Here is a 27,039-nt window from a genome sequence, read left to right as displayed (position 1 = left end):
GGGGAGCAGTGGGGGCACATATGGACGGGCAACCACCTGGGCAGGACAGAGAAGAGGCGGGGAGTGGCCTGGGGGCTCTGCCTCTGACCCCGCTCCTGGGGCCCTGTGATGGACAGATACGTGCCCTGCAGGTCACCCGCTGCCCCTGGGCCTCCATGACAGCGCCCGGCCCGTCCTACCACGCCCACCCACCATCTCCAACCCGCCGCCCCTCATCTCCTCCACCAAGCACCCCAGCGTCCTTGAGAGGCAGATGGGTGCCATCTCCCAGGTGAGGTGGGAGGGGCAGCCCCCCAGAAGCACCTGTGCGACCCGGTGCCCGGAGAACGCCCCTTCCTCTTTCTGGGGTTTGGTCTTTCCATCTGTCAAGTCGGGGTGGGGGCGATCACTGGGACTGACGGTGTCTGGTGGGGGTCGGGCACCCAAGGGCCTGGGTCAGAGCTGGCTGTGCCTGACCCAGGCATCAGGACCTTGGGAGGTCACTCCACGGGGCATTCGAGAGCAGGGGCTCCGCGATCAGACTGTGTGGCCTTCGGCAAGTTACTTAACCTCTCTGTGCCTCGGTTTCCCTTCTGTGAAACAGAAGATCGCAGGCACTAGACACACAGCCCCGGCCCGTGGTGAGCCTCGATCCACCTGCCCCTTCACCTCTCTGACCTGCCCCCGTGGGGCGTGGGGCGGGGGCAAGGCACGTGCTTTGCTCAGACGCCTGTGGGCTCCATTTCCTTTAAACCACGTCGTGATGACCGCCCCACGGGTGAGGGCACTGAGGCTCGGGAGAGGCGGTGACTCGTTCACAGTTGCCCAGAGGGGCAGCGGGGCCGGAACTCAGGCCCCAGGCCTCTCGGACCCGTGTGTGATCCTGAGGTTCCCCTCCTCTTGGGCCCTCGTAAAAGCGGGCTGAGGCCCTGGTTGAGGCCCCTGTGACCCCACGACCTCTGCTCCCACAGGGAATGTCTGTGCAGCTCCATGTCCCGTACTCAGAGCATGCCAAGGCCCCCGTGGGTCCCCTCACCATGGACCCCAAGAAGCTGGGTAAGGATCTAGGGCCCCCCAACCTCGATGGCCCAGGCTTGGCTCCTTCCGTTTGTGTTGGGGGCTCGAGGGAGGGCAGTTCACCCTAGGGGACTCTGGCCCGAGCGTGGTGGGGAGGTCCCTCAGCCCCTGGACAGGGCAGGGAGGCGGCCATCCTCCTGAATCCCTGCCCAGAGGCTCGGCTCACTGCTCTCGCCCATCTCCAGCGCCCTTCAGCGGAGTGAAGCAGGAGCAGCTGTCCCCACGGGGCCAGGCTGGGCCACCGGAGAGCCTGGGGGTCCCTACGGCTCAGGAGACGTCCGTGCTGAGAGGTGAGGGCACGCGAGCTAGGCTCATCCCCGGCGGCTGCCCCTCCGTCCCCGGGAGGGTCGAGGCAGGAACGGGACCCTTTCTCCAAAACCTGCTAAGAAGCTTCGGCTCCCAGAGGGCCCAGCAGCCTCTCTTCGCCGTTGTCTACTTCCACTTAGGGGCAGGGCGACCCTCTGCCTTGAGACACTGGAGGTGGGGGGGGACTTGCAGGTCGCCAGGAGCACAGTCTGGGTGGCTCTGGGCCTGGGGCCTGGGGAGGGGCCGCAGATACCCCTGAAGCCCGTGTCTCATGTCTTCCAGGGACGTCTCTGGGCTCGGTTCCAGGAGGAAGCATCACCAAGGGCATCCCCAGCACGCGGGTGCCTTCCGAGAGCCCCATCACGTACCGCGGCTCCATCACCCATGTAGGTGTCCTGGGGCCGTGGCATGAGGGACCAGGGTGGCACTGGCAGGCAGCGTCTCCAGACGTGGCCCTGCCTGCGGACAAAGCAGTGGGCAACCCACCCAGCCCCGCTCAGCATCTGCCTCGGTAGATGGGGTGGCTTCCCGGGGGTGCCCACTCACTCTGTGAGCCTGGGAGCCAGGCACTTTGGGTGCTGGGCGAAACGCAAAACTCAAGGGCCCCAAGGAGCTGGGAGGGTAGCAGAAGGAAACAGACAGGGAAAAACTGAGCAGGTGATTTCAGAGTAGCCCGTGCTTTGTGCTGAGTAAAACACCGTGGTTGAGAATGGCTGGGCCTGCTGAGGCCGCAGAGACAGGTGAGCCGGGGACCTCTCAGAGGCGTGAGCCCTGCCGGAATCACGGGGATCGGCATTCCGGGCCCAGGGGACAGCACGCGCAAAGGCGGAGAGGTGGGAGGGTCCCTGGTGTGCACCAGGACCGGCAAGTGTCCTTGGTGCCTGGAGCAGGGAGCAGGAGGCGTTCAGGTCAACGAAGGTTTGGGGGCCGGTGAGGGAGTCTGCACATCCCCCGCCTTCAAGGGGGTGAGTGGACAGACGCTCCTGCAGCTCAGCTGAGCCCGCCCCCACCACTGGGGCTCCCCCTGTGCTGCCGTAACCCCCGCTTTTGTGACTTCAGTCCTGGATGACAGAGGTTTCCTCTGGTGCCAACCTTGACCTCGTGGTGTTGACAGGCTGACGGCTGGAGTTGGCATCCTGGCCGCATCCAGCTCCGCAGAGAGGAGTGTGGGATCGGCTGGTGACATCGGCCCCATCCGAGGGTTTGCAGAGGGGCCACTCTGCTCCTCCGGTGCCAGGACTGGGGGTTCAGAACTGAGCTCGGGGCTCCTAGTGTACACAGAGCCTGTTTAACCCTCTCCTTCCTCCCTGGCTGGTGGACCACAGAGGGCGGGCCCCCCACTTCCGGGGGTCCTTAGCTCCTAGGGCTTCCCTTCCACCAGCTCCAGACGAGATGGTTTACATTAGCACGGAATCCGGGTCAGCCCATTTTACAGATGAGAAGACCGAAGCCCAGGGATTAAACCCAAGGTCGTGTAGCCAGTAAGCAGTGGACCCAGCGTTTTGCGCCAGAGGAAGGGGAGCCTGGACACACATGCACACGCACACACACGCACACGCACACACACAACCCCTCCCCCCAACATGCACGCACACGCACACGCACACACGCGCACGCACACGCACAACCCCTCCCCCCAACACGCACGCACACGCACACACGCGCACGCACACACACAACCCCTCCCCCCAACACGCACGCACACGCACACACTCACGGACACGCGCACACATGCACACACGCACGCACGCACACGCACAACCCCTCCCCCTAACATACACACACACACGCACGTGAATGGTGGAACTTCAGGCCACAGGCTCCCATAGGGAGGTGTCTTTGGCTCCAGGGGCCTCAGATCACACCACAAAGGAGAGCCCCTGATGCTTCACGTTTCTCTAAAACCTGTTGGTTTTGAAATCATGAGCTTTCGAAGGCAGCTGCGCAGGCACCTGGGGCCAAAGCCGGGCCGCAGACACTCAGGTCCCGGCCCCACCACATGCTGACTCAGGCAGGGGATCGACGCGCCCTGACTCAGTTTTCCCTTTGCTAAAAGTGTCTCTTGCTGAGTCATCCTCACAGAGGTGTTCGGGATTAAAGGTTCCTGGGCGTCCATCTGCCTCGTTTCAGGTGGCCGTGACCCAAGCCGTGTGGGTCACCCACGGCCTTGCGATTGTTTCTGGCAGCTGCCAGATGCGTGAGAGTCAGACTTCCCCACAGCCTCACGCCCAGGTGATGAAATCTGGTCATGGGACACACACAGGCTCACACACACACACAGACTCAGGAACACACGGATACACACACATATACAAACTCAAACGCACACAGACTTACAGTGGGTGGGCTTCTATCAGCTGCCCCTGGAGGAGCCTTTCCCGATGGGATGTTGCCGGCTCCCCTGCCGTGTGCTCTCCTGATGAGAGAGGTGGCTTCCCGCCCCTGGATTATCTGTCACCCAAACTAAAGCCCATCTATTCTACACTGTGCACAAGCCTTTTAAAGTGTGGCCGAGGGATCCTATCTAGGGCGTCTGCTTTGAGACGTCTCGGGAGACCGGTCTGGATTCAGGGTGTCTTGCTTTTCCCCTGCTTGCAGACCAGGATCTGGGATGAAAGCCCAGGGGTGCCAGTTGCTGCCCTTACCCCACAGAAGGGTGTTTCTTGGCAGAGAAGCCCCCAGGGGGAGACTCGAAGTGCACCAGCCTAGGGCTTGGCACACGCAGTCGGGGCCGCATCTCTCAGTCAGCTCTTGGAACCGTAGAAAGAGAAGAGAGACGTCTTGATTTGGGGACAGCTTGTCTGTGACGGGTGCCTCTGAGAATCGTATACAGAGGCTGTCTCCGTTTTGTAGATGTACAGGCTGAGACTCAGAGAGGCGAAGTGACTTGACAAAGGTCACACAGCAACTCGTTGGTAAAGCTGCTGTTTGCCCTCCAGCAGTCTGACTCCAGATTCCTATTCTGACCCCCCACTCGTGTTCCTGGAAGTCGCCCAAGGCAGGACACTGCCCCACGTGGCTATCTTCTCTCTGCCTGAATGCAACCCCCAACAGGGAGCTCACTCCCTCTAAGGCACTGTTTCTTGATCGGGGGCAGTTTTGCCTCCCGGGGGACACTGGGCAATGTCTAGGGACATTTGTGATGGTCACATCTGGGGGAAAGCAGATTGGGGGTCACATGCACTGCCAGCGTCTAGTGGGCAGAGCCCGGGGGTGGGCCGCTAAATGTCCCACGGTGCCCAGGTCGGCCCCCACCTCAAAGAATCATCTGGCCCACAGGGCACAGCTCCGAGGCTGAGAAACCCTGGGTTAGAGCTAAGATTTCTGGTGTCCTGCCCTGATTTGAGTCCCCGTTCTGGTTTTGGGAATGACATGTGGTCACAGGCACGTGGCTGACATCCCAGCGACCGGCCTCTGAGAAAGTAAAATTCATGCAGTACAGGTTGCAACACAGACTCCAGGGCCAGATCTGCCCCTCGTTAGCCAGGTGACGCTGGGCGAGGTCACCTTGCCTCCTGGTGCCGCAGTTTCCTCATCTGAAATAGGCACGATGGTACCTGACTTAGGGTTATTTCCAGGGTCAAACGAGTCGATGTATGGAAAGCGTTCGGCGCTTGTTATTAACATCACTGCTGCTTCGTTCTGTGTGGTTGTGTTCCGGTGGGCCCCGCCTTTCTGAAGCAGTATGTGCGTGAACACGTGTGCACTGGCGGACACACGTGTGCCTGTGTGTGGATTTGGAAGGTGCACGTGTACGCGTGCTGGGTCGTGTCTGGCGAGCGCGGGGGTCCCCGGCCGGAGCGCGCGGGCACTCACCCCCTCCGCGCCCCCAGGGCACTCCAGCCGACGTGCTGTACAAGGGCACCATCACCAGGATCATCGGTGAGGACAGCCCCAGCCGCCTGGACCGCAGCCGGGAGGACGGCCTGCCCAAGGGCCACGTCATCTACGAGGGCAAGAAGGGCCACGTGCTGTCCTACGAGGGTGAGTCCCGTCGTCCGTCACGGCTGCCAGGAGCTGGTGGGTGGGCAGGGGCTGGCCCGTCCCTCCCATCCTCGGGCATCTTTGATGCCCGGGAAGGAGCCTCTAGGTGAGAGGACCAGTGGTGACCTGGAGGTGGCTCGTCATGTGGTCACTTGGTGTTTACTGGGGGCCGCCCATATGCTGGGGGCCCAGCGGATGAAGCCCCCTCAGAGAGCTCTCAGGACGCCCGCCCAGGATGCGGACGGGACGTCACCTTGTTAATCTTGAGTCATGGAAACCTGCCCACATCCAGTGTGGCTTGTCCACCAAACCCCAGACTTTGGTGCTTCTGGAGCTGGTCAAGAGAGAAGGGTCCAGAAAACATGGTTGGGGTTAAAGGGCAGCCAGATGTCTTCAGAAGACGAATCTAGGGGAGTGTGTTACCCTCCTGTCAGCTTGGTGTGGTTGAGAGCCAGGGTGAAGGAGTGTGTTCGCATTTTACGGATGTGGGAGCTGAGGTGCGGTGACATCCAGTGGTCCTTCTATGTGTCCACCCTCCTGGCCCCTCAAGAGAAAAGGAGGCCTGGGACTGGGGGAGCAGGGGGCGGGGGTGTCTGGCCCATCGAGGTGGGTTCACAGGGAGGCAAGACTGGGGTGACACCAGGAGAGGGGGTGAGCTCCCCATCCCTGCAGGTATGTAAGCCAGCAGCAGGTAAGGATTGGCTTTAGCTGTCTCCACCTCTGCCCGGTTCTTTACAATTCAGGAAGCAAACTTGTGGCCAGCCTTGCTAGACGTGCAGTAGGGGAACAGGCCCAGGGAGCAGAAGCCCAGGCTCACACCCCCCCCCCAGGCCTCTGGCCCAGCGCTGTGGCAAACGCTGTGCTCTCTAATTGACGCCACGTGGGTGGCAGGAAGGGGCGATGACCAGAGAGATGCGCCACCCCCTTGAGCCCTGGGCCCCCCACTTCTCTCCTCACTCCTCTCACCCTCTCTGGTTCCCCAACCAGGGAGCCCCGCCTGGAAGGAGTTAAGGAAGTAACGGGCTGGGATGTGAATTTCCTGGCAGCCTCGGGCACCCAGGGGCGCGGAGATAAAAGCTGCTAATGGACGCCCCTCTCAGCGGCTGGCAGCTGTAGGGCTGCAAACTGCTTCTCCTCTGGCGGCGGCGGGCGCTTTTTCCTCTCCCTCCGCCTCCGCCTCCGCCTGGCCCCGGGAAGCGGAGGTGGTACCGTGGGGCTTAGGCACTTGCCTCTCTCTGCTGCCAAGTGGTGGAGGCAGTCTTGGGGACAGGGTGTCAGCTGCGTCTTCTGTGCCAACCTCGGTACCCGGCTGAGGGCGCTGGGGGATGGTCAGGGGCCCTGTAAGGGCAGACGGAGAGGCTGGCAGTCGAGGTGTTATGAGCAGAGCCCTGGGTGGCATCTCAGCTCAGGCCTCCGGATCAGGTCTTGGGCCCCTGCAGGCCTTAAGTTTGTCATCTGCAGAACGGGTGTAAATCAAGGCTTTTAATTTCTCACGTGCTGCCTGGGAATAGAGAGGGCCGCAGGCCCGGTGGAAGGCGGTAGGGGCCGGGGAGGACCCGGAGAGTGATGGCTGTGTCTACAGGGGCCCCGCCTCCGTTCCCGGATAGCTGACTGTCGCCCTGTAGCGAGCGTGCGCCCGCTGGCCCGACTTCTAATCTCTCTGTTTTTATCTGAAGTCTCTCAGTGTTTAAACATCAGCAGTTAATTTTGAGCAAAATTCGGAGCAGCAACGCGGTCTATCCGCTGGCCACCAGTTTGCAGCCCCTGGAGTAGCTCACGCCCTGAGGATCCCATGGGATCATGATCGGAAACCCAGGGAGAGCGGGCGCGCCCTTTGTCCCAAGGGGCAGGCACGGGGCTCTCGGGAACTTGCTTCTGACACCCCCGGACTCAGCCACCCTTGGAAGGAGAGGCCCACTCGAGGAGCCCCCAGCCTGATGGGCGAGACCGAGCCTTGGCCTCCTCAGGGCCCGCCTCCTGGCTGCTCAGACCCTCGGCCTGTCGGGGGCCCGCGTGCCCAGCCTGAGGTGCTCGCCCTTTGGGCTCAGCCTGGCTTGGCGAGGCCGCCCCTGCTGTGGACACTCCTCGTCCCCTCCCTCCCCCGCCGCAGACACGCACTCTCCCCACGTGGACACGGATGCACACAGTTTCTTGCACGCGGCCTCACCTTGTTCTCAGTGGCCAGGTGCGCGCACACACACACTCTCACACACATGCACACACACGGAGAGCCACGGTGACACACACGGATGGTTGCGGTAACCCTGCATGTTCACACTCGGCTGGTGCATCTTTGCTCACGTGCACGCGGTTACACGTGTTCACGTCACGTGTCAGCTCCCACGAGTGGACGTGTTCGTGCACAGACTCACATACCCGCACATGGTCAAAGGCACACACCTCCCTGCCAGCAGGACAGGCCCTGGGCTGGACCGCAGGCTGTTGACTCCTGCCCATTGGGCCCGGCCTGTTTGCTGGTACTGGGCCCAGTGCACACAGCTGCCCTGGGGCTGCCCCTCATCGTGAGATCGCTCTGGTTTCCAGGTGGCATGTCCGTGTCCCAGTGCTCCAAGGAGGATGGCAGGAGCAGCTCAGGACCTCCCCACGAGACGGCCGCCCCCAAGCGCACCTATGACATGATGGAGGGCCGTGTCAGCAGGGCCATCTCCTCAGCCAGCATCGAAGGTGTGTGCCCTGCCCAGCTCCCTGCTCCAGGGGGCACAGGAGGGCCAGGGGAGGGCCTAGGACCTGCCCCCGGGGGCTTCCCTACTTGCTGGGTGATGGCAGGAGAGGGAGAGAACTTCTCTCTCTCAGCTCCCCCTGGAGGGAGGAGATGGGATGGTTGGCCCTACTTTACAGATGGGAAAACTGAGGCTGGGTTTTTTCTGAAGCTCCATCTGGAGGTAGCGCAGGGCCCGGGAAGTGGTCCTGTGCCGCCACCACTATCGTCGTGGGGACTGACACCGAGCGGCTGGAGGGGCCCGCTGCTGGGAGGGGGCGCTGTAGACCCTGGCTCGTCCCTGCCAAAGCCGGCTCGGGGAGCCACGAGATGACGCTCTTGCCCTCCCCCTCCCAGGTCTCATGGGCCGCGCCATCCCGCCTGAGCGGCACAGCCCCCACCATCTCAAAGAGCAGCACCACATCCGAGGCTCCATCACGCAAGGTACCCTGCCCTCTGCTCCCCAAGTTCCCCCCGCAGGCCCGGCCACCACACCCTCGTGGAAGCTGCCACAAGCCCCCGGGTTTACAGTCGGGGTGGGCGGGGGAGGGAAGGCATACCAGAGTGCCGTGGGTGCCCAGGTACGTGGAAAGGCACGTAGCACACGAGTACATGACAGGTATGTGTGCAGGTTGAAAGGCAGAGCAAGGCAGTCCTTATGTATCTGAAAACAAAAAGAGAAAGCGAAATACTACCCATCGCCCTCAACTTTGTAGGTGTCATTTATTGAGCATCTACTGTACTCTGCGCTTGGTGCTACCCCGTGTGCTCTCTGTATAGTATCATATGGGACAGACTCCAAGAGGAAGGTACAACAGTGGGAGGATCAGAGAGGTCAGATACGCCGCCCCAGTTCTCCTGGCTGGTCGGCGGCAGGCCAGCTGCTGTGAGCCCCATTGTATGCATTTTATCTGTATTATCTCACTGAACGCTCATGCCTTGGTGAGGGCTTTCAGTTACTACTCCCATTCTATATATGAGGAAATTGAGACTCAGAGAGGGCAAGTCATGTGCTCAAGGTCACACAGCAAGTGAGGACTTGAAGCCAGGTAGTCTGGCTCCAGAATCTGCCAGCATGGAGGCCCCAGGTTAGGATGGGCGAGGTGGGGTGCAGGCGCAAGGGTCAGCACCCCGTCCTCCCCGGCAGGGATCCCACGATCCTACGTGGAGGCCCAGGAGGATTACCAGCGTCGGGAGGCCAAGCTCCTGAAGCGTGAGGGCACGCCGCCCCCGCCCCCCCCACCCCCACGGGACCTGGCCGAGGCCTACAAGGCCCGGCCCTTGGAGGCCCTGGGCCCCCTGAAGCTGAAGCCGGCCCACGAGGGCCTGGTGGCGACAGTGAAGGAGGCCGGCCGCTCCATCCATGAGATCCCACGGGAGGAGCTGCGGCGCACGCCTGAACTGCCGCTGGCCCCGCGGCCGCTCAAGGAGGGCTCCATCACGCAGGTACGGGCACGGGGCTGGGCGGCTGGGCCAAGATCGGGGCGGCGGGTGGTGGTGGGCACCGCTCTGGCCCCTACAAATGGGGAAACTGAGGCCCAGACTTGTTGAGTGCCACGCCCAAGATCGCACAGCTGCTCGTCACTGAGCCGTCGCCACGTACATTCCAGATTCCATGCCAGGGCCTTTATACTATATCCGTGAGCTCGTTCAATTGTATTTACAGCCCACGAGAGTCATGCCTATCATCCCCATTCTCCAGGTGGAGAAACTGAGGCCCAGGGAGGTCAAGAAGCTTGCCAAACCCCAGAGCTAGTTGTAATAATGAACGCCGGTCATGGATCGAACCCTCGATCCATGACCGTAAGACATCATGACTTATCTAACGCTCACAGGAGCACTCTGAGGTGGTTCTCTTACTGTCCGCATTTTAGTGGTGAGCAAACAGGTTCAGAGAGGTTAAACAACTTGTCCAGGGTCACACAGCAAGTAAATGGCAGTTGTGCATCTCAAATCCACACGTCCCTAAATCTGCAACGTCTTTGCTTCTTGGCATCCACTTCTCCCACCAGCATGTTGCACCTCACCCTACCCCCACCCCCGTGGCTCTGGCCCCCCAGAGGCCCCAGCCTGGTAGGGGAAGATGAGCTCTGATTGTGTGAGGAGCTGGTGGGTGGAAACCACCTAAGGACCGCTGTCTCTTCACGTGGTCAGAGGTGGCTGATGTGAATGAGGAAGGAGCCTGGGGTCCATCGGGGGCTGCGTGGCTGTGAGGTGGCAGGGACTGGGGAGGGTGTCCAGGAGGCCTACAGCTGGCTAACGGCACAGCGGTGCCCCGGGAGAAGGCGGGAGGGGTGGGAAGATCGTCGAAGGCCAGGGGACGGGTTTGGCTCTCAGCCTCTGGGCAGTTGTGAAGCCATTGGCAAGAGTCCACCAATGGATCCAAAAGGGAGGCCAGTCTGCTTCTGGAATATTCTTTTTAAAATAAGGGCATTTCCCCTTCTTAAGAAAGTAATTAAAACACTCCTGAATAAAAGCAGAGTTCTCTTACTTGGCAAAGACACAGAGCCCACCGTATCCTGGGTTGCCCCGGCCTGTGCAGACAGGGTGGGGTCTTCTCCCAGGCGGCCCGGCTGCAGCTCGTCCATGACCCCTGTTTCTTCAGCCGCCCTTTCTGGCCATAGAGCAAACATAAACCTCAGCCCTGACCTCTGAGACCTGAGCCTCAGGGCGGTGGAGCTGCATTTTGCAGCTGGCTTTTCTGGCTCAGCATTGGGTGGGCCGCAGAGGGTCCCAGACTGACAGGAAGAAGGTATTTGCCCTCGTGGGGGTGTTAAGTCTCTCTCCAGCAAACCCCAAGGGCCAACAGAGGTTCCCCCACTTGCCCCAGGAAGGGCTGACCTCTGAACTTTGTGCCCCCTTCCACAGCCCCCCAGGTGGCTCCGGTGGCCAGGGTCCAGGACAGGGGTGGACAGGGCAGGGACAGGTGTGCGCTCGTCTTAGGCTTAGCAGGGCCCTTCCTCCCCCGCCCCTGGAGGCATGAGATGTCGCTCCCATTTCATAGCCGAGAAACTGAGGCTCAGAGAGGTTGTGCGGCTGATGCTCACCCCCCCCCGTTGCCCCTCAGGGCACCCCGCTCAAGTATGACACCAGCACGTCCTCCACCGGCTCCAAAAAGCACGACGTGCGCTCCATCATCGGCAGCCCCGGCCGGACGTTTCCAGCGGTGCACCCGTTGGACGTGATGGCCGACACCCGGGCGCTGGAGCGCGCCTGCTACGAGGAGAGTCTGAAGAGCCGGCCGGGCGCTGTCAGCAGCTCGGGGGGCTCCATCACCCGGGGGGCCCCGGTCATCGTGCCTGAGCTGGGCAAGCCACGGCAGAGCCCCCTGACCTACGAGGACCACGCGGCGCCCTTCGCCAGCCACCTTCCCCGTGGATCACCGGTGACCACACGGGAGCCAACGCCGCGCCTGCAGGAGGGTGCGTGGGGCGGGGCGCGAGGTGGGGCGGGGCCACGGGTGGGGCGGGGCCTCGGTGGGCTCCGGTCTCTGAAACTGCCTCACCATCCACTCCTTAGCTCAGGAGCCTCCTCGGGGCCACCACATCCATTCCACCGGCCAGACCGGTGGGTTCTACCTCCAAACCCTCCTCAGGATTCTCTCCGTCTCTCGGCCACCTCCACATCACCTGGCTTCCCTGACTTCTCTCTTGTCCTGCTAATAACCTGCTCCCCAAACGGCAGCCTGAATACTTTTTTTGAAATATTTACATCAGATTACGCCCCTGTTCTGCTTAAATCTTTCCAGTGACTTCTCACCGCACTTAGGAAAAAAATCACCCTTTTCCGCCATGGCCTTGGGAGCCTGCAGGATTCCGCCCCACCCGCCTTTCCACCTTACTGCCAGATTCCTTTATCTGCTGCTTTATCTCTCTTCCTTGACCACACTCAGCTCATTCTTTGCTCAGGACCTTTGCACGTGCTGTCCCCTGTGCCTGAAATCCGGCCTCCCCCCCACAGCCCACCACCCGCCTTTCAGATCTTTACCTAACTGGTTTCTTTTGTGCCCTTCAGGACTCTGTTCAAATGTCACATCCTCAGGGAGGCCTCTTAGGACCACCCTCCCCCGCTTCAGTATTCTGGTCACATTCTGTCACATTTAAAAATTTTCTTCAGAGCATTTATTACTCTGAAATTCTTTTTCGATGACTAGTTGATCGTCTGTCTCCTGCACTGAATGTCAGCCACACGGGGGCCAGGATTTTTCTGTTTTGTTCAGCGGGGTAGCCCTAGCTCTTAGAAAGTGCTCGGCATGTCGTAGACACTTAATAAATATTTTTGGTTGATTGAAGGAATGCACAAGAAAGGGAACGAAGGAAAGAAAGAAAGAACTTTTTAAAAGAACTAAAAAAAAAAAACAGAAGCAAGTGAGTGAATGAATAAATAAAAGGAAAAATGAGCTAGACGCCAATGGATGGATGACAAGCCCTGGTCCCTGGGATCCCAGAGACCCTACCCTCAAATGACTTCCCATAAGCACTAGCCTCGGCAGCCCCCGTGTCGCAGGCTGGGACGCGTGTGGCACAGAGGTCTGACGCCACCCCCACTCGGCCTGTCCCCACAGGCAGCCTCCCGTCCAGCAAGGCATCCCAGGATCGCAAGCTGACGTCCACGCCCCGTGAGATTGCCAAGTCCCCGCACAGCACCGTACCTGAGCATCACCCCCACCCCATGTCGCCCTACGAGCACCTGCTCCGCGGCGTGAGTGGCGTGGACCTGTACCGCGGCCACATCCCGCTGGCCTTTGACCCCACCTCCATACCCCGTGGGATCCCTCTGGATGCAGGTGATTGTCCCGGAGCCACAGAACCCTGTGGCATCAGGGTCAGCCCGAGGGCTCCTCAGGCATCCACTAGGCGCCACTAGGTGGGGAAACTGAGGCATGGGGGCGGGGAGACCCGACAGTGTCATCGTGTCAACAGTTTCGGTGAGAAACAGGACTTCTCTTAGGGGGTCTGACGGACACGCTGGGTTAAACGTTTTTCAGTGGTTCTCTTTTCCTGCGGAACTTATCAGTGCCTTTAAAATTGCAAATGTATCAGAAGAGGGCTCAAGGGTGAGCGTTCCCCAGACGGACACGATCTGAAAATCCGTTTAGAAGGATGCAGCCCTTAGGTATTTTAGTGATCCGCGTTTTGGATGCCCTGTGTCTGGGGGAGTTTCCATCCAAAGAACATTATCCGAGGGTTTTTCTCCTTCTAGGCTCTCAGTTCCGTTTTCTGGGGGGTGTTTGGGAGAAGCTGTGAGGCTATTGAGACAGGCGGGGCGGGGGGGACGTCACTCCCAGCCGAGGTGTGGGCCGGCCTGACCTTGCTCCCCTTCTCCTGGCAGCCGCTGCCTATTACCTGCCCCGGCACCTGGCCCCCAACCCCACCTACCCACACCTGTACCCTCCTTACCTCATCCGCGGCTACCCTGACACGGCGGCCCTGGAGAACCGCCAGACAATCATCAACGACTACATCACCTCGCAGCAGATGCACCACAACGCGGCCACCGCCATGGCCCAGCGAGCTGACATGCTGAGGGGCCTGTCACCCCGCGAGTCCTCGCTGGCGCTCAACTACACCGCCGGCCCGCGAGGTGGGTGGGGCAGAACCCGCCACCCAGAACTGGCCTTGTTCCCGGTCCGCCCAGGGTCCCGAGAGCACGGGACACGCGCCTGCCCGCGCATGCACGTCTGTCCTTGCCGAGGCGGCTCGCGCAGTCGCCTTAGAGGCTCGGGTGGGGAGGTATCGCTGCGCTGAGAGCACACACACAGCTGGCGGGTGGTGCAGGATTACGTGTGGTGTGTGTCCTGGATGCATGCACACGGGCTCTGCATGTGCTTGTGTCCTCTTGGTATGTGCGGTCCTTGGAGTTTAAAAAAAAAAAGATGGACATGGTGAGGCTGTTTGGACTTCAGGTCCAGCCTCTGGTTGCTTTGCATATGCACATTACAGCCGCCTTGTGGAGACACTTCTGGAATGTGCTTCCGGAACAAGCAAGTACTGGTTACGGGCCAGTTGGTAGAATCGGCCACGCTAGGTATTTCGTACAGTGGGGATTGAACGCCAGGAAAGGACTGCTTGGGGTCAAAGGCAAAAAGGGCGCGCACCTAAAGAGCAAAATGGGCATAGCGAGGTATGCAGGGGTGCCAGCTGCAAGCCGCCTCCACTTCAGGGTTTGGGAGCGAAGGCACTGGGTGCTGTGAGCGCCCGGCGTTCAGAGAAGGGTCCTGCGGGCCCGGCGCGGGGACCAAGGAGGGAGCGTCCGGCCGTGCCGCCCCTCGGGGGACGCGCGGTGCTCCGCCGGCTGGGGTAGTACAGCCAGCAGGCAGCCTGGCCCCTCTCCTCCCCCGACCGCTGCAGCCCGGCCCCACCTCCTCTCTCACAGGCATCATCGACCTGTCCCAAGTGCCACACCTGCCTGTGCTGGTGCCTCCGACACCAGGCACTCCAGCCACCGCCATGGACCGCCTAGCCTACCTCCCCACGGCACCGCAGCACTTCGGCAGCCGGCTCAGCAGCTCCCCGCTCTCCCCAGGTGATGCCCCCACCCCCGTTCTGGGCGTCCTCGGGCAGATGCCGTGCCCTCTCTGTTCCACCCCGGGAGACACGTCCAGGGCCCTTCCCGTCCCCGGGGCTGAGCCGCAGGCCTTTGGCTCTCCAGGAGGCCCCACTCACTTGACAAAACCCACGGCCACGTCCTCGTCCGAGAGGGAGCGGGAACGGGAGAAGTCCATCCTCGCGTCGGCCGCCACGGTGGAGCACGCGCCCATCTGGAGACCCGGTAGGACGTCGGAGCCGCGAACGCGCGCCGCGGGTCCCTGTGGCTGCGCGTGGCCCGCCCCTCTGATGCAGCGGCTCGTTCCCACCAGGTACCGAGCAGGGCGGCGGCGGCGGCAGCGGTGGCGGCGGCGGCGGCGGCGGCGGGAGCAGCGGGAGCCGGCCCGCCTCCCACCCCCACCAGCACTCGCCCATCTCACCCCGGACCCAGGACGCCATCCAGCAGAGGCCCAGCGTGCTGCACAACACGGGCATGAAGGGTATCATCGCCTCCGTGGAGCCCAGCACGCCCACGGTCCTGAGGTGGGCCAGGTTGGCACCGGGGAGGGGACAGGCGGGGGGTGGAGGGGGTGCCGGGCCCCGGATACGGGCTGGGGGCTGCGCAAGCGTACCGAGGGGCTGGGAGGCATACGGGAGAGCGAGCGCTGGCCGGGCGGATAGGTGGCTAGGTAGGTGAGAAGGCAAATAGGTGGGTGATTGGGTAGGTCGGATGGGTGGGGGAACGGATGAATGGGTGGGTGGGCGGGAAAGCGGACGGATGACAGGTGAGTGAGTGGATGTATAGGAGCGTCAGTGGTGGGTAGATGGGCGGCAGAGCTAGTTGAACGGGCGGGTGGGTGGGTGGCTGGATAGATGATGGCGGGTGCATGGATGGATGGTTGTGTCAGAGAGCTAGGTAATAGGTGGCTGGATGGAGGTGGGTGAACAGATGGGTGGGTAACTGGATGGAGGTGGGTTAGGTGGGCGAGCAGGTAGGTGGACGGGTGGGTGGTTGGGTTGGGTTAGGTAGGTGGGTGGGCGGGTGGGTGGATAGATGGGTAGGCAGACAGGTGATGAGTTGGGTAGATGGCCGGGGGGGTTGGGTGGGTAGATGGATGATGGGTGGGTGGGTGGGTGAGTAGCTGGCTAGGTTGTTGAGCTCACGAATGGGGTCTGTGGAGCAGCGAGGGAGAGACAGAGTGAGGCCTGCGAGGAGAGCCTTTGCTGTTCGTCTCAGGATTCAGCAGGGCCCTACAGGGAGGAGATAGTGTCTCTCTTGCCCGGACAAAGTCCAGAGGTTCCGTGAAGATGGGAGGAGCTGCAGAGGTCCCATATGTGTCCCCCCAGCCACCCCCCGGAGTCCACTTCCTATATCACAACAGGCCCAAGACCCACCGCCCACTGCCCGCCCAAGGTCTGTGGGCAGAGCTGCCCGATGGGGGAGGGGGCTTCCCCGGTACCCCTCCCTGCCCAGGGACAGTTTGGAGGCGGCTGCTTCTTCCAAAATGAAGTATCCGTTCACGCGAGTATCCTTCCGTTTGGCTGCTCTAAATCATACCTTCCCCACCACCATTGCCATTATGAAAAATGACATCATCTCCCGGGAGCATAGGCTTGTCCCCTCTGAGTCAGGTCCCCAGCGGGTACCCAGGGCAGGAGCGCCTGACTCTCAGCGCGGGGTGCCCGGGCATGAGCTCCCGCCGGCAACCACCGGGGAGAAGCTGTGGCGGGGACATCAAGCGCTTTCCCAGTGACAGCTGAGTAAGACCCCTGGGGGAGAGGGTTAGCACAAGGCTTCCTCATGGAAACGCCAGGCCGGACGGGCCACGAGAGGTGGGGTCGGGCCGGCTCGTGTCCAAGCCTGTTTCCTCACCTGCACGCTGACTCTGTGAAGGTCAGAGAGAGTGCGCCCGTGCACTCCTGCTTCCTGGTGGGCCTGCGGTGGGTCTCCTGCCCTGTGCTGGGTATGGGGGACGCGGTAATGGTTGACGCAGGCAGTGCCCTCTTAGGGCTTACGGGCCGGACCCCTAAGCCGCTGGGGTGAGGAAGAGTGCTGCAGGCAGAGGGGATGGCAGGGAGCCCCGTGTGGCCCCTGATGGCGGAGGCGGGAGAGCGGGGCCCCACTGCCCTGTCCTCTAACCACCCGCCCTAGCCCACCCTCTGGGCCTTTGCCCTTAGCCTTCTGACTCTCCACGTGGGTCACTCATTTCCTCCCCAGCGCACGCGCCGGCCCCTCAGAGAGTCCCCGTGAGACCTGCCTAAGAGCTCCCTTGCCGTTCTCTTGGCAGAACGTGACCCGGACTCATTCACCTCCGAGCAGTCGCCACGCTGATAGGGCTTTAATTTATCACGTTATCACGTTAAGACGCGCGTAGTCTGTCTTCTCACCTAGAACGTAGGGCCCTTTTGTCTGTTTTGTGCACTGCCATACCCCAGCGTCTAGAACAGCGCCTGACACATAGTAGGTGCTCAGTAAAAAGTTTGGGGCTGACAAGCTGATGAGCTGATGGGCTGGATGGACGACGGGTGGATGGGGTAGGTGAGGCCACGCGGCACGGGGGCTCGCAGGTCACGGCCAGCAGCGTTCATCCTGAGAGCGGTAGGGAGCGTGGGAGCTCTTCCGGGCAGGGCTGACTCCACAGGGTGTCTAAGTGAGGGAGTGACCCCGCCTCGGCCTCACGGGCCCCGGCTGCGGCTCCCGCAGCCGCCGACCCTCCCTCTCTCCTCCCACAGGTCCACCTCCACCTCCTCGCCTGTCCGCCCTGCCGCCACATTCCCACCCGCCACCCACTGCCCACTGGGTGGCACCCTCGACGGGGTCTACCCCAGCCTCCTGGAGCCTGTCTTGCTGCCTAAGGAGGCCCCGCGGGTCGCCCGGCCCGAGCGGCCCCGAGCGGACGCCGGCCACACCTTCCTCGCCAAGCCCCCAGCCCGTGCGGGGCTGGAGCCCGCGTCCTCCCCCGGCAAGGGCTCCGAGCCCCGGCCCCTGGCACCGCCTGGCTCCAGCCACGCAGCCATCGCCCGCGGCCCGGCAAAGGGCCTCACGCCCCACCACGCCAGCCCGGACCAGCCAGCGCCGCCCGCCTCGGCCTCGGACCTGCACCGGGAAAAGACTCAAAGTAAACCCTTTTCCATCCAGGAATTGGAACTCCGTTCTCTGGGTAAGACCACCCTGACAGCGGCCACCTTCATAGACGCGATAATCATGCGTCAAATTGCTCACGATAAAGGGCCGCGAGAAGGAGGTTCGCTGGCCAACGACTCCCCTCGCGATGGTAAGACTTCTGGCCCCGCCGCCCACCCGCTCCGTCTTGTGGCCTAAAGATATTTTCAGATCTCTGCTTTTTATTTTTCCCCCATTTTTCGTTGGTTTTGGTATTTTGTTTTGAAAGTCGTCTTCGTCAATTGCACGCTCTGATGGTTCCTCCAGCCGCGCACACCCCCTCTGAGCGGGGGTGGGGGGGCAGCCTCATCCTTTGCACATCGTTTTACCATGATTTTTTTGTGTTGTTTTGGATTTTCGCTTTTTTTCCTTTAATGAATGGATCTGTGATTTTGACTTTAGCCGCGCCTCCCATCTCCGCCTTTGCGCCTTTGTCTGGGGAGCGGGGCTGCCGAGGGGCGCAGGCCGCTGATGCCGCCGCCTGCTGCCCTGTGTGGTCTGGAGGACGCTAGACGGGGAGGGGGGGCAACGCCGCCACTTTCCAGGAGGAGCTGGGAACCTGCCCCCTGCGTCCTGCCCAGGTCGTGAGGGAGTCTTGGGGGTGCCCTGCCCCAGCCGCCAGCCAGCAGCCCCGGGGACGGGGGCGTCCTCCGTGCCGGAGTGCGGGGCTGTGGCCCGGTGGGGACACTGGGACCCGAGTGTCACTCCCTCCCCAGCCCTCACCGCCCGTCCGCCGCCCCTACTTTCCCTTCGCAGAGACTCATCCTCCCCCATCTCACCTCCCCCCACCCCCACCCCCACCCCCGCCCGCCGCCCTGCCAGCGCCGCGGGGCTCTGTCTCCGTCCCTTTCCCACCTGTGCTGCTGTCCAGCTCTCGCTCTGCTTGGACCTCTCCCCGTCGCCCTCCAGCCGCCTGCCTGTGCACCCGTCCTCCGCGCCGCTTCTGCGTCCAGCTCTCCCTGCAGCCCCCGCCCCTCTCTCCTCCCTGTGCACCCCCCTCCAGCCCCGCCGGCCGGCCGGCAGACTCCGCTCTGGCTCTCTCCCTCTCTCTCCCTCCGCCCCAGCTCCCACCCCCGGCCTGGGGGGGCCCCGGCAGGGCAGCGTGGGAGGGTAGGCTGGGAGGGACAGCCTGGCCCTGGCGCTGGCCTGACCTGCGGCCTCACCCGGCTTCAGGTTACCACGGCGGCTACAGCCCTGATGGGGTGGAGCCCGTGAGCCCCGTGAGCTCACCCAGCCTGACCCATGACAAGGGGCTCCCCAAGCACCTGGAGGAACTCGACAAGAGCCACCTGGAAGGGGACCCGCGGCACAAGCAGCCGGGTAGGGCCCCACCACACACCCCCCGCGTGTGAGGCTCGGACAGTTGTCACCCCGTCGCGCAGATGGGGAAACTGAGGCGCCCAGAGGTGGCGGGGTCGGCCTCGCGCCACAGCTCAGAGGGCAGAGCCGGGCTCTGAGGGCAGCAGCCCCGCCAGGCACACGCCTCGCCCCCCTCAGCCACGCCCTGAGCCGCCCTGCTCTGCCCGCAGGCCCGGGGAAGCTCAGCGGCGAGGCTGCACACCTCCCACACCTGCGGCCGCTGCCCGAGAGCCAGCCCTCGTCCAGCCCGCTGCTCCAGGCCACGCCGGGGGTCAAAGGTCACCAGCGGGTGGTCACGCTGGCACAGCACATCAGTGTAACTACCCCTCCTCTGCCCCCTCCCCGTTGCCTTCGTACCTGGGGTGGGACCCGGCCCCGAGGAAGGGGTGGGGGAGGGTCCGCACGCCCTCTGGTGGGTAAACTGAGTCCCGGTGAGGTGAGCCAGGGATCCGGGGCCTGGTGAGGGCAAAAGCCGCGCCAGGGGCCCCCGAGTCTCAAACTCGGGTGCTGTATCCGCCCCCTCATGCAGCCGACGGAGCCTCAGGTGCGCGAGCCCGGCCGCGATCCACACCTTACACCCGCTGCTCAGGGGAACCCGACCCACCCGGGGGCCCCCTGTGAGACTCGGGCCCGTGCCCCCACCCCACGCACCTGGGGCCACCGAGGCGCTGTGGGCACGCCCGAGGCCCCCGGGTTCTGCCCCCAAGGCTCCGTCCGGCCCTCACCCCGCCCGGAAGGTGCTGGCAGACGGCCGGCGCCTGACCCCGCTCCCGCCCCCTGACCCTTGGCCTGCAGGAGGTCATCACGCAGGACTACACGCGGCACCACCCGCGGCAGCTCGGCGCGCCCCTCCCCGCCCCCCTTTACTCCTTCCCCGGAGCCAGCTGCCCCGTCCTGGACCTCCGCCGCCCGCCCGGCGACCTCTACCTCCCGGCCGCGGACCACGGCGCCCCGGCCCGTGGCTCACCCCACGGGGAAGGGGGCAAGAGGTGAGCGCTGGGTGGGAGACGGGGTGCCCCTCGCTGCTCACCGCCGAGAGGGCTCCGTTCGGGGTCTGCTGCGGAACGCTCGAGCCCCGTAAAGTGCGAGGAGAGACCGAGGTTCCGGGAGACCGGGGAGTCTGCCCGGGGTCACGGCGCAGCTGGACAACAGCTGTTACGCACGCCGCCCTCGGGGGCTTCCAGGCGCCAAGCTGGACACTCGGCACATGCTAAGCAGGATCCTCGCCGCAGTCTTAGGAAGTGTAGGCAGCGTCATCCCATTTCACAGACGAAGAAACCGAGGCACAGAGCGGCGAATTCACTTGCCCGTAGGGACGCAGCCAGTAAGCGCCGGAGCTGGGATTCGAAGCAGAGCCGCGTGGGTGGAGAGCCGCCCCCTAACGGGCACATACACACTTGCGCTCCTGGTTACGCCTGGGGGGCTCCCTGGTCAGAGAGGAGAGGAACGGAGAGGGACCCCCACTCTAGGGTGAAGGAGCCATTCCGGGTGGCGCACGGAGCTGGGGAGACAGCGGCATGTCTTTGGGGGAACAGCGGGGTCCCCGGCGTCAGGGTGCAGCAGGGGTTCAACAAAGTGCCACCCGTGGGCCAGATTCAGCCCACGGCCTGTTCTTGCATATGGCCCATGAGCCAGAGATGATTTTACGTTTTTAAAGGGTTGTTTTTTAAAGAAGGAGAATATGCAGCAGAGGCTACAAGCGGCCCACAACGCCGGAAGTGTTTGCTCTCTGACCCTTTGCAGGAAGAGCGCACTGATCCCTGGTTTAGAATGAGGCAGGGCTCAGCGGGGGGTGGAGCAAGGGATGCGCCCCCTTCGAGAGGGAGAGCTCTGAGCTCTGACCACCGCAGGGACCCTCTCTCCGCCCAGGTCTCCAGAGCCAAGCAAGACGTCAGCCTTGGGCAGCAGTGAGGATGGTATAGAACCTGTGTCCCCGCCGGAGGGCATGGCAGAGCCCGGGCATCCCCGGGGCACCATGTACCCGCTGCTGTACCGGGACGGGGAGCAGGTGGAGCCCAGGTACCTTCACGGCAGCCCCTCCCCTTCCTGGACGCTCAGGCCTCGGGCCCTTGCCCACCTGTGGCCTCGATCCACCACTGTGCAGCTGGGGGCTTGGCAAGGGCTTTGGGGCGCAGCCGGGGGGCCGGCCAAGACTTGGCGGACCTCCACGGCAGCTTCCTGAGCCTTGGGCTGGGCTCTCTTAGCTCAGGCGCCCGGCCCCTGTTGCCGGCACTTGAGGATCTGAGAAATACAGAGCTAAGTGTGCTGGACCAAACTGGGGCCCCCGGGGAGGCAGGGGGGATGGAGGTGGAGAGAAAGGCCCCCTGACCTCAGGGCAAGACGTGGTCTGAGCCCACTTTGGTTCCCGAGGCTCTTTTCTGGGAGTCCGGCTATCGCAGGTAGACGGGCGTGGCCCACCAGGGCAGCTGGGGCTCTGCAGAGACACCCTGAGCCCGAGGATAGGTGGGTGACAGAGGGAATTTCGGAAGACGTGGGCCCTAAGCAGCGGGGGAAGCGAGCACGAGGTGGGAGAAGCTTCATTCTGAATTTCTAAGGCAGCCCAGGTGGTAAGCACCCCATCCTCAAGGGTGTGCGAGCTCAGCACCAAGCGGACTGACCCGGGGTGTCTGATCCTCGCAGCAGGATGGGCCCCAAATCCCCAGGCAACACCAGCCAGCCGCCGGCCTTCTTCAGCAAGCTGACCGAGAGCAACTCGGCCATGGTCAAATCTAAGAAACAGGAGATCAACAAGAAGCTGAACACCCACAGCCGGAACGAGCCGGAATACAGTAAGGGGCCCGCCCTGCTTGGGAGCGGGGCTGCCGGGGGCTGGGGCTTAGCACAGCCGGGTGGACCCGCCGACCACCTCTGCCACCGGCCCGCCACCTCACGCTCAGGGAGCCCGCCTTGTCCCTCTTCTTCCCGTAGGCGTTTGCCGGGTTGTCACAGCGTGACGCCGGCACACAGGGGGCACTCAGGGAATTTTGGCAGGCACGGGTCCATTCGTCCTGGGCGCCCGAGGTCGGGGTCACGGCCTTACAAGGACCCCGTGTGTACCCCATGCACGAGGCGCCTCACGTCTGTGATTTCTTTTCCCCGTGTATGTGGTTACTGGACGTTAAGTCCTAGCTTAGCTCCACCTCTCAGCACAGTGCCTGGTACATAGCAGATGCTCGAGAGGACACGTGAGTGGGTGAAGCAGTGAAAGAAGGAACATCACATCCCGGGCCTCAGAAAGCTCGTTAGCGCGGGGAGCTTGGGGACCTTGCAGAGGCTTTTCTCTTTCTGGGGCTGGAGTCGCAGCCTTGCAGGCAGCCACCGGCCCGGGCTGGTAAGTCCAGGACCTTTGCCAAGTGCTGTGCCTGGGCCAGTAGATCAGCAGCCTCAGCGAGCTGGCTCGAAATGCCGGCTCTCAGGCCCCGCCCCAGCCCTGCTAGATCCGTCTGCATTGCGCAAGCTCCCAGGTGGCGCGCCTTGCCTAGACCAGACAGGGGACCCCGGGGGCGGGGGGGGAGCAGGTGCTTTCCAGGACCTGTAGGCCTCACCCGTCTCGTCATCCCCTCCAGATATCGGCCAGCCCGGGACGGAGATCTTCAACATGCCCGCCGCCACCGGAGCAGGTAACCGGTCGCCCTGGGCTGCTCGGCCCGACAGCCCGTCCCCTCCCTCCCCCTCCCCCGTCACTGTGCGCCCAGGGAGGTCAGGCTGGGTGTCTGGACCTGGAAGGAGACTCGGGAGTGAGGCCTCGGAGGTCACTGGGCCTCACATCGGCCGTAGCCATGGTGACAGGTGGCCTTTCACAGTTCAAGTGTGTCCCCTCCTCTGCAGTGGGGATGCAGAGGAGGGGACAGACGCCTGCAGTGGGGATACGGACACACACAAAAGGCCGGCGGGGCCTGGCACGGAGTGTCTATTTGGAGTTCAATTTCAAGGCCTTCTGGTGCCTGTAGTACAGTATTAGAATCACACGCAACTACCCGGAACCCGTCTGTTGGGACCTCAGATGGAGATGTGAGTGTGTGGAACGGGCCTGTGTGTGCACGTGGGCCACGTGGGCATTTTTTTATAGGTGGGGCATCAGTTTTACTTGAAAATTCCATCCAGGGAGCTGGGGAAACAGTGCAGATGTATTCCGGAGATGAGTGTAAAATTCACACACATGTTTTTTAATATAAGTTTATTGTATGTATTTATTTTTGGCTGTGTTGGGTCTTCGTTGTTGTGCGCGGGCTTTCTCTAGTTGCGGCGAGCGGGGGCTACTTTTTGTTGCGGTGCACGGGCTTCTCGTTGCGGTGGCTTCTCTTGTTGCAGAGCACGGGCTCTAGGCGCGTGGGCTTCGGTAGTTGCAGCACGTGAGCTCAGTAGTTGTGGCTCGCGGGCTCTAGAGCGCAGGCTCAGTGGTTGTGGCGCACGGGCTTAGTTGCTCCGCGGCAGGTGGGATCTTCCCGGACCAGGGCTCGAACCCGTGTCCCCTGCATTGGCAGGCGGATTCTCCACCACTGCGCCACCGGGGAAGCCCCCACACACATTTTTACACTGAAACTTAAGCCTTCTGTGATGTGTTGGAGCCCGTGGGGTTACACGGCATTTCCGCTGCCTCTGTAGAAGGACTGGGACGGGGCTTTGGGGAAGCACCTGGCGTCTGGTGCGAAGCAGCTGAGCCAGAGCAGCCAGGGCTGACCCTCCGCCAGAGGCCTGCCCGGTGTGGGGAGGAGCGAGGCGTCTTTGGGGGGATGTGCTGACCTTCCCCGAGGGCCGTCACAGCTCTGGGAATGTGGTGAGCAAAAGGCAGCCGTTGGATTTTATCAGGGGGCCGCGGGGCCTCTAAATGGGGGCCCCAACTGGGGAATGTCCGCCCACCCAGAGGCTAGGCGCCGGGGGCTTGGCTGAGCCTCAGGCAATGGGGAGGAGCCAATTCGGTCAAAACAAGAAGATGGACAGAAATGAATGTTTTCATTTCAGAGATGCTCTCATACACCGACCCAGGTGCACGTGTGTGTAGAAATTCATGCGGTACAAGGAACTTGTATATAATTTAGATGCAACTTTTTTTCAAAGCAGTTTAGGCCACACACACAAAATTTCCCCAGACCCCGGTCTCTGCTGCTTAATTAGCTCCTGCTTTAGGACTGGAGACGGTCGGCTTCCTGCCTAGCACTGACAGACCACGGACCCGTGACCTTGGGTGGCGGGTTCAGTAACGTCTGTGATCGTAGGATGCTAAGCTACCAAGGAACCATCGTGACCTGTATCCCTCGCATCTTTTTTCCCCACTTCCCAGCGTCCTAGTTCGAAGGATCATAAATGCTTCTCCCCCCTCCCCGCCCCACTGACCCCCGCTGGAAATTTTGCTTTTTCTTGACCGACATGACTTTTTTTAAGTGCTGATGAAGCATGGCCAAGACACAGCTAAAAACCTGCCAAGGGGTCCCATGGCTGTGAATGAGTTTGAAACTAACAGGAAGAAAAGAAAATGAAAACATAGACAGCAGACAGTTGCTTTAGAAATGTGATTTCAGATGCTGCCATGTTGCTCTGAACCTCCCAGTAACCATCGGTCCAGTTTACAGACGAGTTAGGGGTCAGCCAGACCCGTGATTCGGCCACTGGTGATCATACAGTTGACTTAAGAGTGGAAGTTTTTAAAGTCCATGAAGATTTTGCCCAGGGGCAGGCAGAGAGCTCCGTCGGAGGTTTTTGGAAGCAAAGTCTGGTTTAACAAAAATTCCAAAAAGAGGCACCTTCCCCGGGGTTTGCAAACGTCCCCAGAATGGTTCACAAGCAAACACGAGAGGGACAGAAAACCTGGCAAACAGAAAACGAGGCCGAACTGGCGGGACTTTGGAGCGGGCGTCTGGAAGGATTCGTGAGGGACAGTTGTCGATCGGACCGCTCTGTGCCGGGCGGCTGGGCCGGGGGCGGCCATGTGACTGTTTCCAGCTCTGCCCTGACCCCCGCACGCACCGTAACTGCATGGCTGCGACCCCCCTCTCCACCGTCCGTCTCTGCACCTCTTTCTCCTTGTGGCTCCCGGGCGGCGAGAGGGGGTGCCAGGAGAGTTAGACCCAGCTGCGGGGGCAGACCGGGGGCTTGAGGGTCCCAGGCCTCGCAGGCGGGGGCGGCCGGAGGGACCGTCTGGTCACCTGCCCTCCATTCCTCCCTGCCGTCCCCGGGAACCAGGGTGGACCCCTCCCCCCCCAACGCCCAGCGCTGAGCTCTGGCTTGACTTAGTTTCCCAGCAGCCCTTCCCCCAAATAAGGGGACCCCCTGACCCTGCTCCCCGCTCCTTTTTAAGGCCACTTGATTTGTTTTTTAAAAAAGAAGCAGCCCCAGCTGGGGTCAGGGAGCCAGAAGGGGCTTCTGATTTCCCCGAGGGCAGAGCAGGAACGAGGCTTGGGGGGCGGTCATCTCACCCCCCCCAGCCCACCTCTTCCCCCACCAGGAATTCCTGAGAGCTTCCAGGGCCCGAGCTGTGACTCAGCCCTCCTGCCCCCGTCTCCCTGCAGCGGAAACACGGGGGGGGAAGATAGGGAAATCAAGAATCGTTGCTTTGCCAAAATGTGCTCACTGTGTATTCTTTCTTCTCCTCCCTCTCTCCCTCTCTGCTTCTCCCCCCCCCTCCCCCCTTGTCCCTCTGGCCCCTCCGGCCCCCTCTGTGTGTGTGTCTCTCTCCCAGGCCTCATGACCTGCAGAAGCCAGGCGGTGCAGGAGCATGCCAGCACCAACATGGGGCTGGAGGCCATTATTAGAAAGGCGCTCATGGGTAAATATGATCAGTGGGAGGAGAGCCCGCTCAGCGCCAATGCTTTTAACCCTCTGAATGCCAGTGCCAGCCTGCCCGCTGCTATGCCCGTAACCGCTGCTGACGGACGGAGGGAACACGCGCTCACCTCGCCAGGTCTGCAGGCCTCCTCCTCCGCCCCGGTGTCATTAATCCTCCTGCCTCCCTCCGCGTTCCTCTGACCAACCCCCCTCCAGCTTTGGAGCTTGTGACTCTATATTTTTGTGCGTGTTTGACGTGGTCCTGGAGTTGGGTAAACCCCAAGCCGGGCGGGCACCCCCAGGTGTCTGCGTGGCCCCGGTCTGCCCTCGCCCACTGGGCCCGAAGGAGCTGCCGCTTTTCTAAAAACACTCACACCGCTGCCCGAGCCCTGCCCTGCCTTCCTCCCCTGCTGGACATTCGTCCCGGGATGCCCACGTCCTGGCCCGTATCCTGCGTCTCCCTGCGGGGAGATCAGGCCGGAGTGAGGACCCACCTTCTCTGTGTGGATCGGGGGGTGGGGGGGCCTTGGGCTCACGGCAGCCAGGCCAGTGGGCCCAGTGTCTGCTGCGGCCACCAAGCATGTCCACGGCTGGCCCTCGGGGCTGATGGGGAGGCGACCAGCGTCTGTGTGCCAGATCCAAACTCAGATGAATCAGGGAAACCAGACAGGCTGGCTCGCCCTCTGCCCTGGGTCCCTAAATCAACACTCTGCATATCAGAGCAAGGGCCAGGCAAAGAGCTCTCGAGGCATTTTTTCCTGACCTGGACACCGTGGCCCCGGGAAGTTTCTGGACTTAATGAGGGCCTAGGCCTGGCCTCAGGGGCCCTGGCTTCTCTGCACAGGGCCTGCAGCCTGCCCAGCCCCGGCACGGTCCTGGGGCAATGGTCAGGGTCAAGCCAGAGGCCTGGGGCTTGAGGTATTAGCCCCTGGTGGGTAGGGGGCCTCAGGGCAGCCTGAGGGGGCTTTGCAAGTAGTTCTACCCACTGCCCCAGTAGCGACCCCCTCCACATCCAGACTCGTGGCGGGGTCTGGCCATTTGGTCGACCTCCTTGGCTTCCCAGGGGGCTGGGCTGCTGTTCTCCCTCCCTGGGGGGCCTGGGAAGCAGGGGTCCAAGGCCTCAGGGAGGCCCACCCCCACCCCCACCCCCACCCCTACAGTGC

The 27,039-nt window shown here is 62.4% G+C and overlaps 1 protein-coding gene across 25 annotated transcripts in view; it reads left to right on the top strand.

Moving 5' to 3' along the window:
• NCOR2 (nuclear receptor corepressor 2) overlaps positions 1-27,039 on the top strand; it is a 224,278-nt gene that overhangs the window by 195,207 nt on the left and 2,032 nt on the right. For 8 of the 25 annotated variants that reach the window (XM_067015111.1, XM_067015116.1, XM_067015113.1 and 5 more), the window contains 22 exons: positions 117-271; positions 951-1,035; positions 1,242-1,346; positions 1,645-1,748; positions 5,196-5,346; positions 7,891-8,031; positions 8,423-8,509; positions 9,213-9,511; positions 11,133-11,487; positions 12,630-12,851; positions 13,397-13,648; positions 14,441-14,590; positions 14,717-14,836; positions 14,925-15,144; positions 17,326-17,867; positions 18,929-19,075; positions 19,285-19,430; positions 19,910-20,103; positions 20,984-21,133; positions 21,755-21,903; positions 22,681-22,734; positions 25,791-26,012. In XM_067015111.1, coding sequence (XP_066871212.1) covers positions 117-271; positions 951-1,035; positions 1,242-1,346; positions 1,645-1,748; positions 5,196-5,346; positions 7,891-8,031; positions 8,423-8,509; positions 9,213-9,511; positions 11,133-11,487; positions 12,630-12,851; positions 13,397-13,648; positions 14,441-14,590; positions 14,717-14,836; positions 14,925-15,144; positions 17,326-17,867; positions 18,929-19,075; positions 19,285-19,430; positions 19,910-20,103; positions 20,984-21,133; positions 21,755-21,903; positions 22,681-22,734; positions 25,791-26,012 — 4,050 coding nt within the window. The remainder of the gene's footprint in view (positions 1-116; positions 272-950; positions 1,036-1,241; positions 1,347-1,644; positions 1,749-5,195; positions 5,347-7,890; positions 8,032-8,422; positions 8,510-9,212; positions 9,512-11,132; positions 11,488-12,629; positions 12,852-13,396; positions 13,649-14,440; positions 14,591-14,716; positions 14,837-14,924; positions 15,145-17,325; positions 17,868-18,928; positions 19,076-19,284; positions 19,431-19,909; positions 20,104-20,983; positions 21,134-21,754; positions 21,904-22,680; positions 22,735-25,790; positions 26,013-27,039) is intronic. The other 17 variants (XM_067015135.1, XM_067015127.1, XM_067015125.1 and 14 more) reach the window with 13 other exon arrangements.

The sequence above is a fragment of the Kogia breviceps genome, chromosome 15 (genome assembly GCF_026419965.1).
Source record: "Kogia breviceps isolate mKogBre1 chromosome 15, mKogBre1 haplotype 1, whole genome shotgun sequence".
In the NCBI taxonomy this organism is placed as follows: domain Eukaryota; kingdom Metazoa; phylum Chordata; class Mammalia; order Artiodactyla; family Physeteridae; genus Kogia; species Kogia breviceps.
Note: the sequence above shows the minus strand (reverse complement) of the source record. Positions and strands in the feature narration are given on the sequence as shown.